Below are 12,837 nucleotides of genomic sequence, written 5' to 3'. Positions count from 1 at the left end.
TCAGATAATTATACACAAATGAAAATGTACTTCTGAATATTTTATTCAGTTTATGACAATATTTCCACCTAAGTCCTACAAACTGAACCTTTTAAATGTTTTGCCAGTGGTAAATTTTTTGAGGCTTGTGACCCATTCAAAAAAAACAATGTCTCTTGCGTCACATTAAAGATAACGATGAGTCATTAGCAGTCAAAGAAAAGCTTCTTCTCTGCATTTCTCAGATAGCTTCATTTAGATCATTTTTAAAGGTCAAAATACTATAGCTCTCTGATGCTCTGTGCAAATGTGCCAAACATGAATGTAAATTTACACAGATTACTCACAGATTTATGTTGTGAACCACTGGAGCTACCTAACTCTAATATATAAAGTAGATAAAACAAACTCCACCTCAACCAGCTACAACAGTAAAATGCTACATACACATGAATCAGTATTGCAGTTTCCTACAAAAAAGGATCCTGAAGGAGTATCTGTTTGCAGGACTGCATTTAGAAAAGAGACCAAACTTGATTGTTGCTGAGTGGAAATTTGTCTTAGCCACAAGTATATTGCTTCACATAGAAAACATCTTAAAGGTACAGTTCACCCCAAAATCAAAAATACATATTTTTCATCTCACCTGTTACCTATCTTGACCGTAGAGATGTCACCAAAAACATTCAATTTGAAAAACTCAACAGCAATTTCTCTTTGCAGACATCATGACTCAAAGTAATCCACAGACCATGTTGTGAGCAGTTTCATGTTGGAATTGTTTTCTTTTTGATGAACTACGCCCGTATCACTGAGTAGCAGGGAGCGTGCATCGTGACAGCACACAATGTAAACATTAATGCCTTCCTACTCAGATGAGCTATCATGTAAGCTTGCTCGGTGAGTTAGCAGCAGATGCACGCTTCCTTCTGCCCAGTGATGCGGTTGAAGTTATAGTTAGACAGAACACAAAACACAAAATGGATAAAAATAAAGAAAAACATTTAAATCAGGGTGAACTGTCCCTTTAAAACACAAGAGAGCTTTGACAAAAGTAGCTTGTAGGATTTTGGCATTTCTTTATAACTGCATAATAATTATACAAATATAATAGGCTATAATATTAAATACAATTAAAATACAGTTTTCCAAATGCTACTACGCCTTTGGAGCTGTAGCTTTGCCTAAAATCTGGCACCATCTTCTGCTTACTGCAATATTACACAAACCCCACCATTCATCCTGCATTTCACAATTTGCCTGCCACAGTACAACATGTGTAAAACATGTAAGTTAAAATCAATTTTCCATTCAGCCCATCCTCGGCAACCTTTAATCTATTCAGTCTAAAGTTTCTATAACCTGTGCGACATTATCATTGCATGCCAATCTGTCGACCGGCACGCACTGCTACATCAGGCTTTTTTAGTGCATGGTGGAAAGGAAGGGTGGATGATACAGCACTTCCTGTGTTGCGGTAACTTCACCTCAGATCTATAAAATGTAGAAACAGATGCACAGTTCCTCTTAACCATTTAGAAACAAATGATTTGCATTATCACAGCATGTCCTCCCTCGGGTGCCCATGACACAGGATGTTACCCTGGTCTAGTAACACTCCGAGAAGTATGTACTTTGATCTGATATCTTTATAAGAAAATGAAGACGAGTGACACGGTGGGAAAGGGATGAATAGTTTCACTTGTGTGGCTGTGGTGCATGCAGTGGCCCCCATGTGATTGCATTTGAGCAAAGAAGCCAGCGGGATCATATGACGCTAATTCCCAGTAGTTGTGACGGCTGTCTTTGAACTGCTTGGACCCACAGTCTGAGACAAACATGATAACATTGGAGGGGATCATCTAATTATCTTCAAAATAACCAGTGCAGACATTTCTCCCTAAAACACCTCTTATGTAGACTATTGACAAAGTTTTCATTCCTTATTAATCTGAAACCATCAAACCACATGAACTCAAACCAGTGTGACAACTGACAACAGGCACATTCAATCTGACCCCAGCAACAAGAATGTGAGAAAAAGTGGAAGTAAGAAAGTTTTCTTTAATCTTACATCCTGTATGTGAGTTTTGCAATAACAGAACTGCACAGTGTAAGAAGTTGTGCAGGGACAAAAAGCTTGCTACCTCACAGAAAGTTGACATACAGCCATTTTTGTACTTATCTTAAATAGTCACACCATAATAACTTCTCATGGTCCAAGTGAAGCAAACAGGTTTTTGCTGGTGAACATATGGAGGGACATGTGAGGTCATGTGTCATCATGCCATCACAACCCTACCACTCTGTCAACTTTAAAGGAATTGGTTGAAATCTTATGCACTTTCAAAAGTTGAAGTCAAAGACTTTTACCGATCTCTTATACAAAAAAGACAGAATTTGTCCATTTCTACTGACTTCCAAAACCACTTATATGACGTTAGTGCATTAGCAGCAACTTAAAACAGCAATTGTTTCCTGCAAGCATTGCTCCCGAAACCCAGTACATAAAACTGCAAATATATAAATAATGCAATATGTTTATCAGTGGGCCATTCATCTTTGTGTGCTAGCTAATTTGTGGACAGATAGTGACTTAAAAGCCATTTATTTAAATGAAAATGTGATTATCATTTTAAGCAACTACCCAACATAGAATGATTTGAACCATGTTTTTTTTTTCTTTACTAAGATAAATTAACATTATGCTAAAGGTACGGAAGTTCAGTGACGCCAATTTGTGCTTGAAAATTATTAGCATCAACATTTCCATTGTATTCTATAGAACAAACCACTATTACTCTAATAACAATAAATGTCTTGGACATATATTTTCAAATTTGTGGCTAATATGTTCAGTAAAGTAGGGTTTTGAATTTGAGTGACAATTATGTTGGGGTTTTTTTAAATATCGTATCAAAAAAAGGAAAAGGAAACAAAATATTGCATTTCTTTTTTCAATTTTGGCAGTATTTTCATATGCTGGAAACAGAGTAGCTTTATTATTCAAAAACTTTATATAGGAAAACATAGTATCAATGAAAAATTGAACATTTTTCAAAATAATCAAAGGGTTACATATTGACTGAGCTGCTGTCATTAACTATATGCAACTATTTTCCAGTAATTAAGATCTGACAAACCCATTTTACACTTTCTGCCCGGCACTAAAATCTAACACTTTCACTCACTGGGGAAATAACAAATACCCAATGAAGGTGCTGTGGTTATTATCATTATCACAAATCCAGGTGTCTTGACGCAGTCTCATGTACACCTGGTCTCCCACCTCAAGCTGTAGAGTCATGCCATTGGTTGCTGTCTCATGGCGGTTTCCAGCTGGATGGTTGAACACAGTAACCATCTGCGCTCCATTCCTCATCAGTCGCAGCCCCATTGGTCTAGATGAGTGATTATGTCCAGAGAAGCTGAAGTAATAGATTCCTTTCACCGGAGCAGTGAAAATACCTGAGGATGATCCACGCAGTAATATATTTTACATTTTATCCACAGTCATTGTCAGTATTTATTTACCAAATAAATCAAATTATCGACAAGTACTCATCATTATGGTAAGTTTACCTGTTGCAGGGTTGTATGCGCCGGTGTTTGAGTACACATTCTTATAAATCAGTGTGATCTCAGTGTTGAAAGGTCCAACATTTCCACCACTGCTGATAGATGCTCCAAAAGCCACCTGCTTAACTTCAGAGGTTACATGAAAACGCAGAGTTATTCATTTCTATTTTGTTTAAATCTGAACAAAACTGAAGATGATGATATACTCAGACACAAAGGCAAAATTAAAACCTATGCTTAGTCACTCTATATTCTTACCTTGGACCTCTCTCCTCAGATCCTCTAATTGTTTCTCAGTGTTTTGCAGTTTTGCCTCCAGTCCTCTCAAGATGACAAAGAGTTGGCAATAGTTTTCTTCTCTGTCACAAGCACAGGGACAAGCTGGCATGATGTCGGGCATCTCAGTGCGATTGCCCTCTCCTGCTCGGCGATTCAGCTGCTGCATCTCAGCCACACAAAGGTAGAAGAGGGACAGAGTCAACGCAGCCTCGAAGGTCTTCATCTTTTGTCTCTGTTTGTCTTGATCAGCTCCCCCCACTATGCTTTATATACCAGCAGGGAGGAAATACCCTTGAATTTACCAGAAAAGCATTCTGCTCTGATGGACCAGAACAAACAAATTATTATCAAGAATATCATCTGGCCTAGAGGGTCTTTGGTTATTGTTTTTTTTTTCATCCTTGGCCAACAAAACCACAGATCTGTATTTACAAAACGCTTCAGTGACCCACACTTTTGCACTGGTTAACTTCAATCCAACAAATACAGACCAAGTGTAAACAAAGACACCACTACAGGTAACTTAAATGAGTCTTATACAGACACTCAGTCCAGTCTTCCCTAAAGTCTGAGGACATCAGGACACAGCAGACTGCGACAAATGAAAATAAAGTGGTGCTTTGCATTTTTTGTAATGATGACAGCATTTTCTCAGGCTGGAATTAAGTAGCTTTATTTTAAAAAATAAAAGAAATACAAATAAAAAACCTCATGAGGCAAACATAATATACATAATATCAATGAATATGCAGTTTTTCAATATCTACAATTATGACAGTGATTCCTCTGAACCTGCAATATTTTTCATTATCATATTGATGCAAATTTCTTGAGCTATCAACACTTCCAACAACAAAGACAAAGCCATTTCACACTATCAGCCCAGAAGCAAACAGCTAACAGAGTGACTGGTGCCTGTTAGTGGACAAAACCTCATTAATGCAGCTTTAAACACACAAAAAAGATATTTAGAGTCATTGCCCTCCCAAAAATTGTACATCCTAACCAAGTGATAATTTAATATGAGTCCAAATTTTGTATTGTATTACTACCACAACTGTGGCTGACGTCTCTTTTTGGCTTATTTTGAACTTTATTTCACTTACAGAGGGAATAACAAATACCCAATGAAGGTGCTGTGGTTATTACCATTATCAAAAATCCAGGTGTCTCGCCAAAGTCTCATGTACACCTGGTCTCCCACTTCAAGCTGTAGAGTCATGCCATTGGTTGCTGTCTCATGGCGGCTTCCAGCTGGATGGTTGACCACAGTAACCATGTGCACTCCATTCTTCATCAGTTGCAGCGACATTGCTCTAGTTGATAGATTATGTCCTGAGAAGCTGAAATAATAGATCCCTCTGACTGGAGCAGTGAAAATACCTGGAGATGATCAATAGAGGGAGTTTCACCTGTGCTTTCCACACAGTTTAAGACAGTATTTAGTTACGGAAAGTTTACCTGTTGCAGGGTTGTATGAACCTGTGTTTGCATACACATTGTAGTAAGTCAGCGTGATCTCAGCGTTAAAGGGGCCAATATTTCCATCGTTGCTGATAGATGCTCCAAATGCCACCCGCTTACCTTGTGAGGTTACATATAAATTGAGGAGTTATTATAAAGTTCTTTTGCTAAAAGACACTTGAACCTGAAACAACCTTAAAGCAATGCAGAGCTCAACAATAAGGATTGTCTAAGGCAAAAAAAAAATCATGTCAGACTAGTAAATCTAGCAACATATTTGCTCGATCAGGCAAGTGGTAAAAAAATTATACATATATATATAGCATACGCTATAGCTAACTTAATCACTCAGTTAGTCACTCACTCACAGTCATCATCTCTGGGGAGAAGGAATGGGGATTGTCAAACCATCGTCAGTATGCAGGAATGTTTATTGCATCTATAACGCTGCAAGCATGTTGTATGGTGGAAAACAGAAATTGACTTTGGGCAAGTAAGTTTGTAGACCAGCTTGCCCAACGTTAAACCCCGAGATGACAGTGATACATACATAAAGACAGTTACTGTATGTTCTTACCTCTGATCTCTCCTCTCAGATCCTCTAACTGTTTCTCAGTGTTTTTCAGTTTGGCCTCCAGTTCTCTCAAGATGACAATAAGTTGGCAATGGTTTTTCTTGCTCCTTTCTCCTTCACTAGTGCAGACGCACGCTGGCATGATATCATGATCCAGCTGCTGCACCTCAGCCACACAAAAATAGAGGAGGGACAGAAACAACACAGCCACGAAGGTCTTCATCTTTTGCTTCTCTTTGTCTTGATCAGCTCTTCCCACTATGCTTTATATACCAGACGAAGAAGGAAATGCCCTTGAATTTACCAGAAAAGCATTCTGCTCTGATGGACCAGAAAAAACAAATTGTTATTAAGAATAACATCTGGCTGGCATAGAGGGTCTTTGGTTATTGCTTTTTCACCCTTGGCTAACAAAACTATAGATTTATATTTACAAAACAATAAGCTCAACAATAAACCCAATATGCTACACGGTTGCACTGGGTAACTTCATCCCAACAAATACCCACATTGCGGTTTACTTGAGTCAATCCCACTAACAAGCCTACTAGTATCTGTAAAGCTGAACAATTAACAGGTATTGTTTCCAGCTTATGTGTCTAAGTGTCATCATGGCAGAATGTGGTTGTGGAGGCAGCTTTTGTGGCAAGAAATACCAAAGAAGCTATTTTAAGTAATGCCTGCTGTTCGAATGTCTGTGGACAGATTTTGTCAACATGATAGTGTCAAAACAAGGCAAGATAGCCATTAAACTTTACAGGTGCGAAGCTGAGATCACAATAAAGGCTGAGTTTTAAAAAGGGTAAGGTCTGAACTAGGTGGTAGGAAGTAGGGAAGAAGCCATGGATTCCTCCACTTTAGGCCCCTGACCCATTAGTTTAAGAAGTCATGGATCTGTGTTGTGGCTGCTGATCGTTGGCTTAATTGTACTTTAACAGAAATATAAGATAACAGTTTGTGGTTTTACAAGGTGTTAAGTATTGTTATTACTTCTTGTACATTTATTTTATTAATATTTTTGGATCTCACATAGAGCCAAGCTAACTTTTTCCCTCTATGCTTTTTTGTCAAACTAATTATTCAAGAGTAAATAAGTTAAAATGCATACAGGGATTTGCATTTGAATTTCAATTATTTGATGATTTTAGCTCATGTCAGGAGATGTAAAGCAGGTGAACCAAAATGCAGGAGACAGCAGACAACTGGAACTCAAACAGATAACTCTTTATTCCAAGTTGGAGCGTGGAAACAGCAAACAGAAAATCACACAACCAAAACAAGGATCCAAGAAAGACTGAACTGACAACCAGAGGCATGTTCAAGGTCAAAACATTTTGCACCGTTTTGCTATGGTCTCGGGATTGAACCACATTTGTACTTAAAAAGGTGAGTAATGGTGTGCAACGGGCTTTGAGGTATGTTTTCTCCAGTTTGGCAGGCAAGTCAGGGGTCTGACCCAATCAGCAGTGACGTGTTAGTAGATAAACGTCTTGTAGACCTTTACTGATTATACTTACAAGTTTTGTTTGCATTTCATACTTGCTTTGGAAATGCAAAAACATGTTTTTCATGCTAAAAAAAGTAAAACTTGCTGAATTACACCACCATGTTAAAAGTCAGTGTATCTGTGTAACACAACAGAATGTACAACACATAATGGTTTCTGTTTAAATGTTTTGCTGTGTTTTGTTGGGACTGAACACAGCCCAGGACAGTATAATTGCTATAAAAATTTGATCACAAAAAAAAGATAAAGTCACTCCACACAATCTGCCCAGCAGCAAACGGCTAATAGAGTGACTGCAGCTTTAAACACACACAAAAAAAATATTTTGAGTCTTTGCCCTCCTGAAAATTGTACATTATATCCAACTATTAATTTGAATTGACAAATCATTAATAAAATATTACCAAGTGCAAAAATAACATACTGAGTCCTGTGTCTGACATATATTTTTGGCTTATTTTGAACTTAATTTCACTTACAGAGGGAATAACAAATACCCAATAAAGGTGCTGTGGTTATTACCATTATCAAAAATCCAGGTGTCTCGCCCAAGTCTCATGTACACCTGATCTCCCACTTCAAGCTGTAGAGTCATGCAATTGGATGCTGTCTCATGGCGGCTTCCAGATGGATGGTTGTACACTGAAACTGTGTGCACTCCATTCTTCATCAGATGCAGCGTCATCCTTCTGGTTGATAGATTATGTCCTGAGAAGCTGAAGTAATAGATTCCTCTGACTGGAGCAGTGAACATACCTAGAGATGATCAAGAGAGGGAGTTACATTGGTTGTGCTTTCCACTGTATCCACAGTCAAAGACAGTATTAAGTTATGATAAGTTTACCTGTGGCAGGGTTGTATGCGCCTGTGTTTGAGTACACCTTCTTGTATGCAAGTATGATGTCAGTGTTAAAGGGTCCAGTATTTCCATCGTTGCCGATAGTTGCTCCAAATGCCACCCGCTGACCTTGAGAGGTTACGTAAAATCAAGGAGTTACTATAATATTTATTTTGTTTAAAGACAACTAAACCTGAATCAAACTGAAAACAATGATGGCACAAACTTACTAAAACAGAATTCAAGCCCACAGTTTAGTTACTGTATGTTCTTACCTCGGACTTCTCTCCTCAGATCCTCCAATTGTTTTTCAGTGTTTTTCAGTTTGGCCTCCAGTTCTCTCAAAATTACAACAAGTTGGCAATTGTTTTTCACGTCACCAGCACAGGGACAGGTTGGCTCGGTGTTGAGAATATCTGTGTTCCTTTCCTCTCCTGCTTGGAGATCCAGCTGCTGCACCTCAGCCACACAAAGGTAGAAGAGGGACAGAGTCAACGCAACCACGGAGGTCTTCATCTTTTTCTTCTGTTTGTCTTGATCAGCTCTCCCCACCATGCTTTATATACCAGACGAAGAAGAAAATACCCCTGAATTTACCAGAAAACTGGCTGTTTTTATCTTCTCCGATGCAACAAAAAAAAAAAAAATTCTTATCAAGAAAATGATAAGTAAGTAGCTGGTATGTCTTTGATTATTGTTTTATCATCCTTTGTCAACAGCACCATTGATTTGTATTTACAACCTTCTTTTTTCTTCATTTAAAAGACAAGGCCGGCTGGATATCTCTATAGATTTGTTATTGCCACAATTCATGACATCAGCAAAGTATTGATGCTACGGACAGCTATTGTCTTTGCAGCCAAATCCTGATTTATTTTGTTCTTTTGTCCAACAGACGTCCATGTTGTCCAAAAAGTATTACTAATGTATCAATGTGCCACACTGTTGCACTGGGTGACTTCATTATAATGAATACAGGCATTGTTTTGTTTGAGTCAGTCTTAGGGATAATTCTATTAGCGTCCATAAAGCTCAATAATTAACAGGCCGTGTCTCCTTTGTAGGTCAGTTTGATCTCAGTACAAGCAGTTTAGTGCTGTAAGTATACCTTGTACTTGTACTTGTTCATGTTTTTTGATACTGGACAGAGCCAAGCCAACTGTTTCCCCTTTTTTTCAATGTTTAAGCTAAGCTAATTACTTCTGGCTCCACATCTGTACTCAGCACACAATCTTGCCACCTAATTAAGAATGATAAAAAGAGCATTTCTTAAAATGCCAAACTAATTATTAAAGAATAAATAAATGGCAATGCACAAATGCATACTGGGGTTTTACTTTTGAATTTTAATTATTGAATTTTAATTATTGTATGATTTTAGCTCACATGAAATTAAACAGAAATGTCTTTTTTTTTCAATAATGGAAACACATTTTCAGGCTGTTATCAAAGTAAAAAAAAAACACCTTACAGAAGTAAACATAATTTCAATAACTGAATAACTGAACATACAGTTAACTGAAAATACAATTCTTAATGTACACAATCATGAAAACAATTCTTGTTTAACCTATTTTTTTAGAATATTTACAGTCATTGAAATTGCAATCATCAGCACTTGCAGGCAACTATTTTCAAGCAGTAAAGGTCCGTAAACCAATTATACACTATCTGCCCAGCACCAAAAGGCTAGAGAAATTTAACCTGAAGGGTGGCTGGCAAACACATTCAAGACCATGTAGCTGCTAAAGATTCAGATCTTTATCTCTTGAGAGGTTAAAGACCACACCAGAGCAAAAAATGAAAAAGGATGGCACCTTCATCTGGTTAAAAAGCAACAACTGCACTCCTCTTTTACTTACAGAGAGAATAACAAATGTCCAATGAAGGTGCTGTGGTTATTCCCATTATCAAAAATCCAGGTGTTTGACCGGAGTCTCATGTACACCTGGTCTCCCGCTTCAAGCTGTAGAGTCATGCCATTGGTTGCTGTCTCATGGCGGTTTCCAGCTGGATGGTTGTACACAGTAACCATCTGCGCTCCATTCTTCATCAGTCGCAGCCCCATTGGTCTAGATGATATGTTATGTCCTGAGAAGCTGAAGTAATAGATTCCTCTGACTGGAGCAGTGAAAATACCTGGAAATGATCAACAGAGGGAGTTACATCTGTCCTGTTTTACATTTTATCTACGGTCAATGTCAGTATTTAGTTATGGTTTACGTTTACCTGTTGCAGGGTTGTATGCGCCTGTGTTTGCATACACATTGTTGTAAGTCAGCGTGATCTCAGCGTTAAAGGGTCCAATATTTCCAACATTCCCAATAGATGCTCCAAATGCCACTCTTGCACCCTTATATGCTGCATGAGGAGTAATAATGTTTATTTTGTTTAGAATGAAACCAAACAATGATGATACAAAGACAAAATTAAAACCTATAGTTTAGGTACTGTATGTTCTTACCTCTGACCTCTCCTCTCAGATCCTCTAATTGTTTCTCAGTGTTTTTCAGTTTGGCCTCCAGTTCTTTCAAAATAACAAGTTGACAATAATTTGTCTGGCTTCCTGTTCCATCACCTGCACTGGGACAAGCTGGCATGATGTCGGGCATCTCAGTGCTAGTGCCCTCTCTTGCTTGGTGATCCAGCTGCTGCACCTCAGCCACACAAAGGTAGAAGAGGGACAGAGTCAACGCAGCCACGGAGGTCTTCATCTTTTGCTTCTGTTTGTCTTAATCAGCTCCCCCCACTATGCTTTATATACCAAACAAAGAAGGAAATACCCTTGAATTTACCAGAAAAGCAAAGGGTGTTTTCTTCTGCTCCAGAACAAATTCTCAAACTCTTATCAATGATAAGTAATTAACTGGCCAAAGGTGTCTTTAATTGTTGTTTTATCAGTCTTAGTCAACATAGATGTTCATCCATATACTCATTCATCTACTTATCCTGAGTTGAGTCGTGAGAGCATCAGGCTGAGCAAGGTATTTCAGACATCTTTCTCCACAGAAACATTTCCCAGCTCTTTGTAGGGCATCCTGAGATGTTCCCAGATATGTAATCCCTACACTGCATGTTGTCAAACTACTTTTTTTGTTACTTTTCTGGATAGTGAAAGAAGTGAAGAGTAACAACTAAACTTATTGGTAGAATCCGCTATAACTAGCCCTGTAATGGCTTTGGAATCATATTCGGATATCATTTTAGATTTGTCAAAACAAGGTGTTGTCATCTACAGAAATCTCTGTGCATTTGTCACATGTCATGAAGTTCTATTGGTTCATTTTATTCTATTTATTTTGTTTTTTACATGGACAACTCATGGTTTCAGAAAATAAAAAAAGGGTTTTTTTGTCTTTGTTTTTTGGGTATATTGTAATGTATTTACAATAAGTGGCATTTCTACTCTGTTGCTCCATTTCCTACTCTGAAAACCAATAATAACATGTTTTTTTTTCCCTTTTCCTTTTAAGATTTTGAAATGAAAATCAAATATCTGCATGTTTTTGTTTTCTCATTTCTGTTTCTGAAAGGAAAATCTAAAAACCAAAAAGTACACTGACCCAGATGCTATTGACGGCCCAACATTTGTCATTTATTTTGATTTGATTTTATTTGTAAATAAACATGCTCGCTTATCTTTTTGTGTACTTGTATGGTCTGCCTTTTTGTCACAGCCCCTGTGCCGGGCTGTAATAAGTTGGGGCTTGCTGCCGTCAAATTCACCATGTTGGTAAAATGAAGTCAAGGCTTTGTGGTGATTTGGCCTGGTTCGGTTTGTGTTGCTATGTCAGGTGACAAATGAGGGCCTATCAATGAGGTTATTTTGTTGGTAAGTTTGTTTATGCCCTGGGTAGCAACAAGCACTCGGTCGATTGCACACACTGATGAAGTGATTTGGTCCAGCTGCGTGCTGGTTTTGGATCTGTGCTCCACTATGGTTGCTGTTGCAGCTCTTTTATCCTGTTGGTTTGGGGGTCATGGATGAGTTTGGTAAGTACACCATGTTGCTGTGTTGGATGAAATGAAGCTGTTGTACTAGTTTACAAGTTGCTGGTTTGTTCTAAGCGGTGTGTTTTGTGTTGCTGAGCTGTGCATAATGGTGATTTTTGGTGGAGATCTGTGATCCGGGTATACAGGGTTAGTAAATTACTGTTGTTCTGTCACTGTTAGGCCTGATCCCTCCCGGGTGTTGTTGGGAGGGCTTTGTCAGATTGCTGATGAAAGTGGTTGGAGCAATTGTGAAGCTGGAGTTTGTTGCCAGTTGTTTCAGTTGTACATTTGCAGTTAGGCAGTTAGAGGGACGTGGCTACTGTGATGTTTTAGCCACAATTATTTTAGTCTTTTCATAATAGTTTGGGTTTTGTGGGTGAGGTTAATTCTTTTGTCACGGCTAATGTCGTGAACATGCAACGTTTTGTGCATTGTTTGAAAGTGTGCAGGAGTTTTTTCTTGATTATGGCATGGTGTAAATGATTCAGCAATGTCTTAGAATGATCCGGAACCAAATTTTTGTTTGCAAGTGGGCAGTTATACGACAGTGAGTTAGTTTACTTTAGTTGTTGAGTGCTGCTGTTTTAAGTCTATCAGTTCTAGTGGAAAGCGTTTTGGTTGGAT

General features: G+C 38.2%; 5 protein-coding genes across 8 annotated transcripts in view; 1 reads left to right on the top strand and 4 right to left on the bottom strand.

Annotated features, from left to right (window-relative positions):
- Window positions 1-2,922: 2,922 nt before the first annotated feature.
- Window positions 2,923-4,082, bottom strand: LOC121951788 (cerebellin-4-like). The gene is made up of 3 exons (XM_042498260.2): window positions 3,817-4,082; window positions 3,562-3,684; window positions 2,923-3,447 (listed from the first exon to the last, which is right to left on the bottom strand). Exons 1-3 carry the CDS (start codon window positions 4,058-4,060, stop codon window positions 3,167-3,169), a joined length of 648 nt encoding a protein of 215 aa, XP_042354194.2. The 5' UTR covers window positions 4,061-4,082; the 3' UTR covers window positions 2,923-3,166.
- A 412-nt stretch (window positions 4,083-4,494) lies between these two features.
- On the bottom strand, window positions 4,495-6,130 carry LOC148188090 (cerebellin-4-like). The gene is made up of 3 exons (XM_088085567.1): window positions 5,879-6,130; window positions 5,299-5,421; window positions 4,495-5,220 (listed from the first exon to the last, which is right to left on the bottom strand). Exons 1-3 carry the CDS (start codon window positions 6,096-6,098, stop codon window positions 4,940-4,942), a joined length of 624 nt encoding a protein of 207 aa, XP_087941693.1. The 5' UTR covers window positions 6,099-6,130; the 3' UTR covers window positions 4,495-4,939.
- Window positions 6,131-7,084: 954 nt separating this feature from the next.
- Window positions 7,085-8,800, bottom strand: LOC148188089 (cerebellin-1-like). The gene is made up of 3 exons (XM_088085615.1): window positions 8,496-8,800; window positions 8,227-8,349; window positions 7,085-8,138 (listed from the first exon to the last, which is right to left on the bottom strand). The coding sequence occupies exons 1-3, from the start codon at window positions 8,773-8,775 to the stop codon at window positions 7,858-7,860; spliced, it is 684 nt and encodes a 227-aa protein (XP_087941741.1). The 5' UTR covers window positions 8,776-8,800; the 3' UTR covers window positions 7,085-7,857.
- A 250-nt stretch (window positions 8,801-9,050) lies between these two features.
- LOC148188088 (complement C1q-like protein 2) lies at window positions 9,051-10,962 on the bottom strand. The gene is made up of 3 exons (XM_088085616.1): window positions 10,685-10,962; window positions 10,450-10,581; window positions 9,051-10,359 (listed from the first exon to the last, which is right to left on the bottom strand). Exons 1-3 carry the CDS (start codon window positions 10,932-10,934, stop codon window positions 10,079-10,081), a joined length of 663 nt encoding a protein of 220 aa, XP_087941742.1. The 5' UTR covers window positions 10,935-10,962; the 3' UTR covers window positions 9,051-10,078.
- A 1,115-nt stretch (window positions 10,963-12,077) lies between these two features.
- Window positions 12,078-12,837, top strand: part of kcnab1b (potassium voltage-gated channel subfamily A regulatory beta subunit 1b) — a 58,091-nt gene continuing 57,331 nt past the window's right edge. For all 4 annotated transcript variants that reach the window (XM_042498077.2, XM_088085407.1, XM_042498076.2 and 1 more), the window contains exon 1: window positions 12,078-12,213. The gene's annotated coding sequence lies outside the window, so the exon portion shown is untranslated. The remainder of the gene's footprint in view (window positions 12,214-12,837) is intronic.

Source organism: Plectropomus leopardus, chromosome 12 (assembly GCF_026936395.1).
Source record: "Plectropomus leopardus strain MGB_pleo_1.0 chromosome 12, ASM2693639v1, whole genome shotgun sequence".
In the NCBI taxonomy this organism is placed as follows: Eukaryota; Metazoa; Chordata; class Actinopteri; order Perciformes; family Serranidae; genus Plectropomus; species Plectropomus leopardus.
Note: the sequence above shows the minus strand (reverse complement) of the source record. Positions and strands in the feature narration are given on the sequence as shown.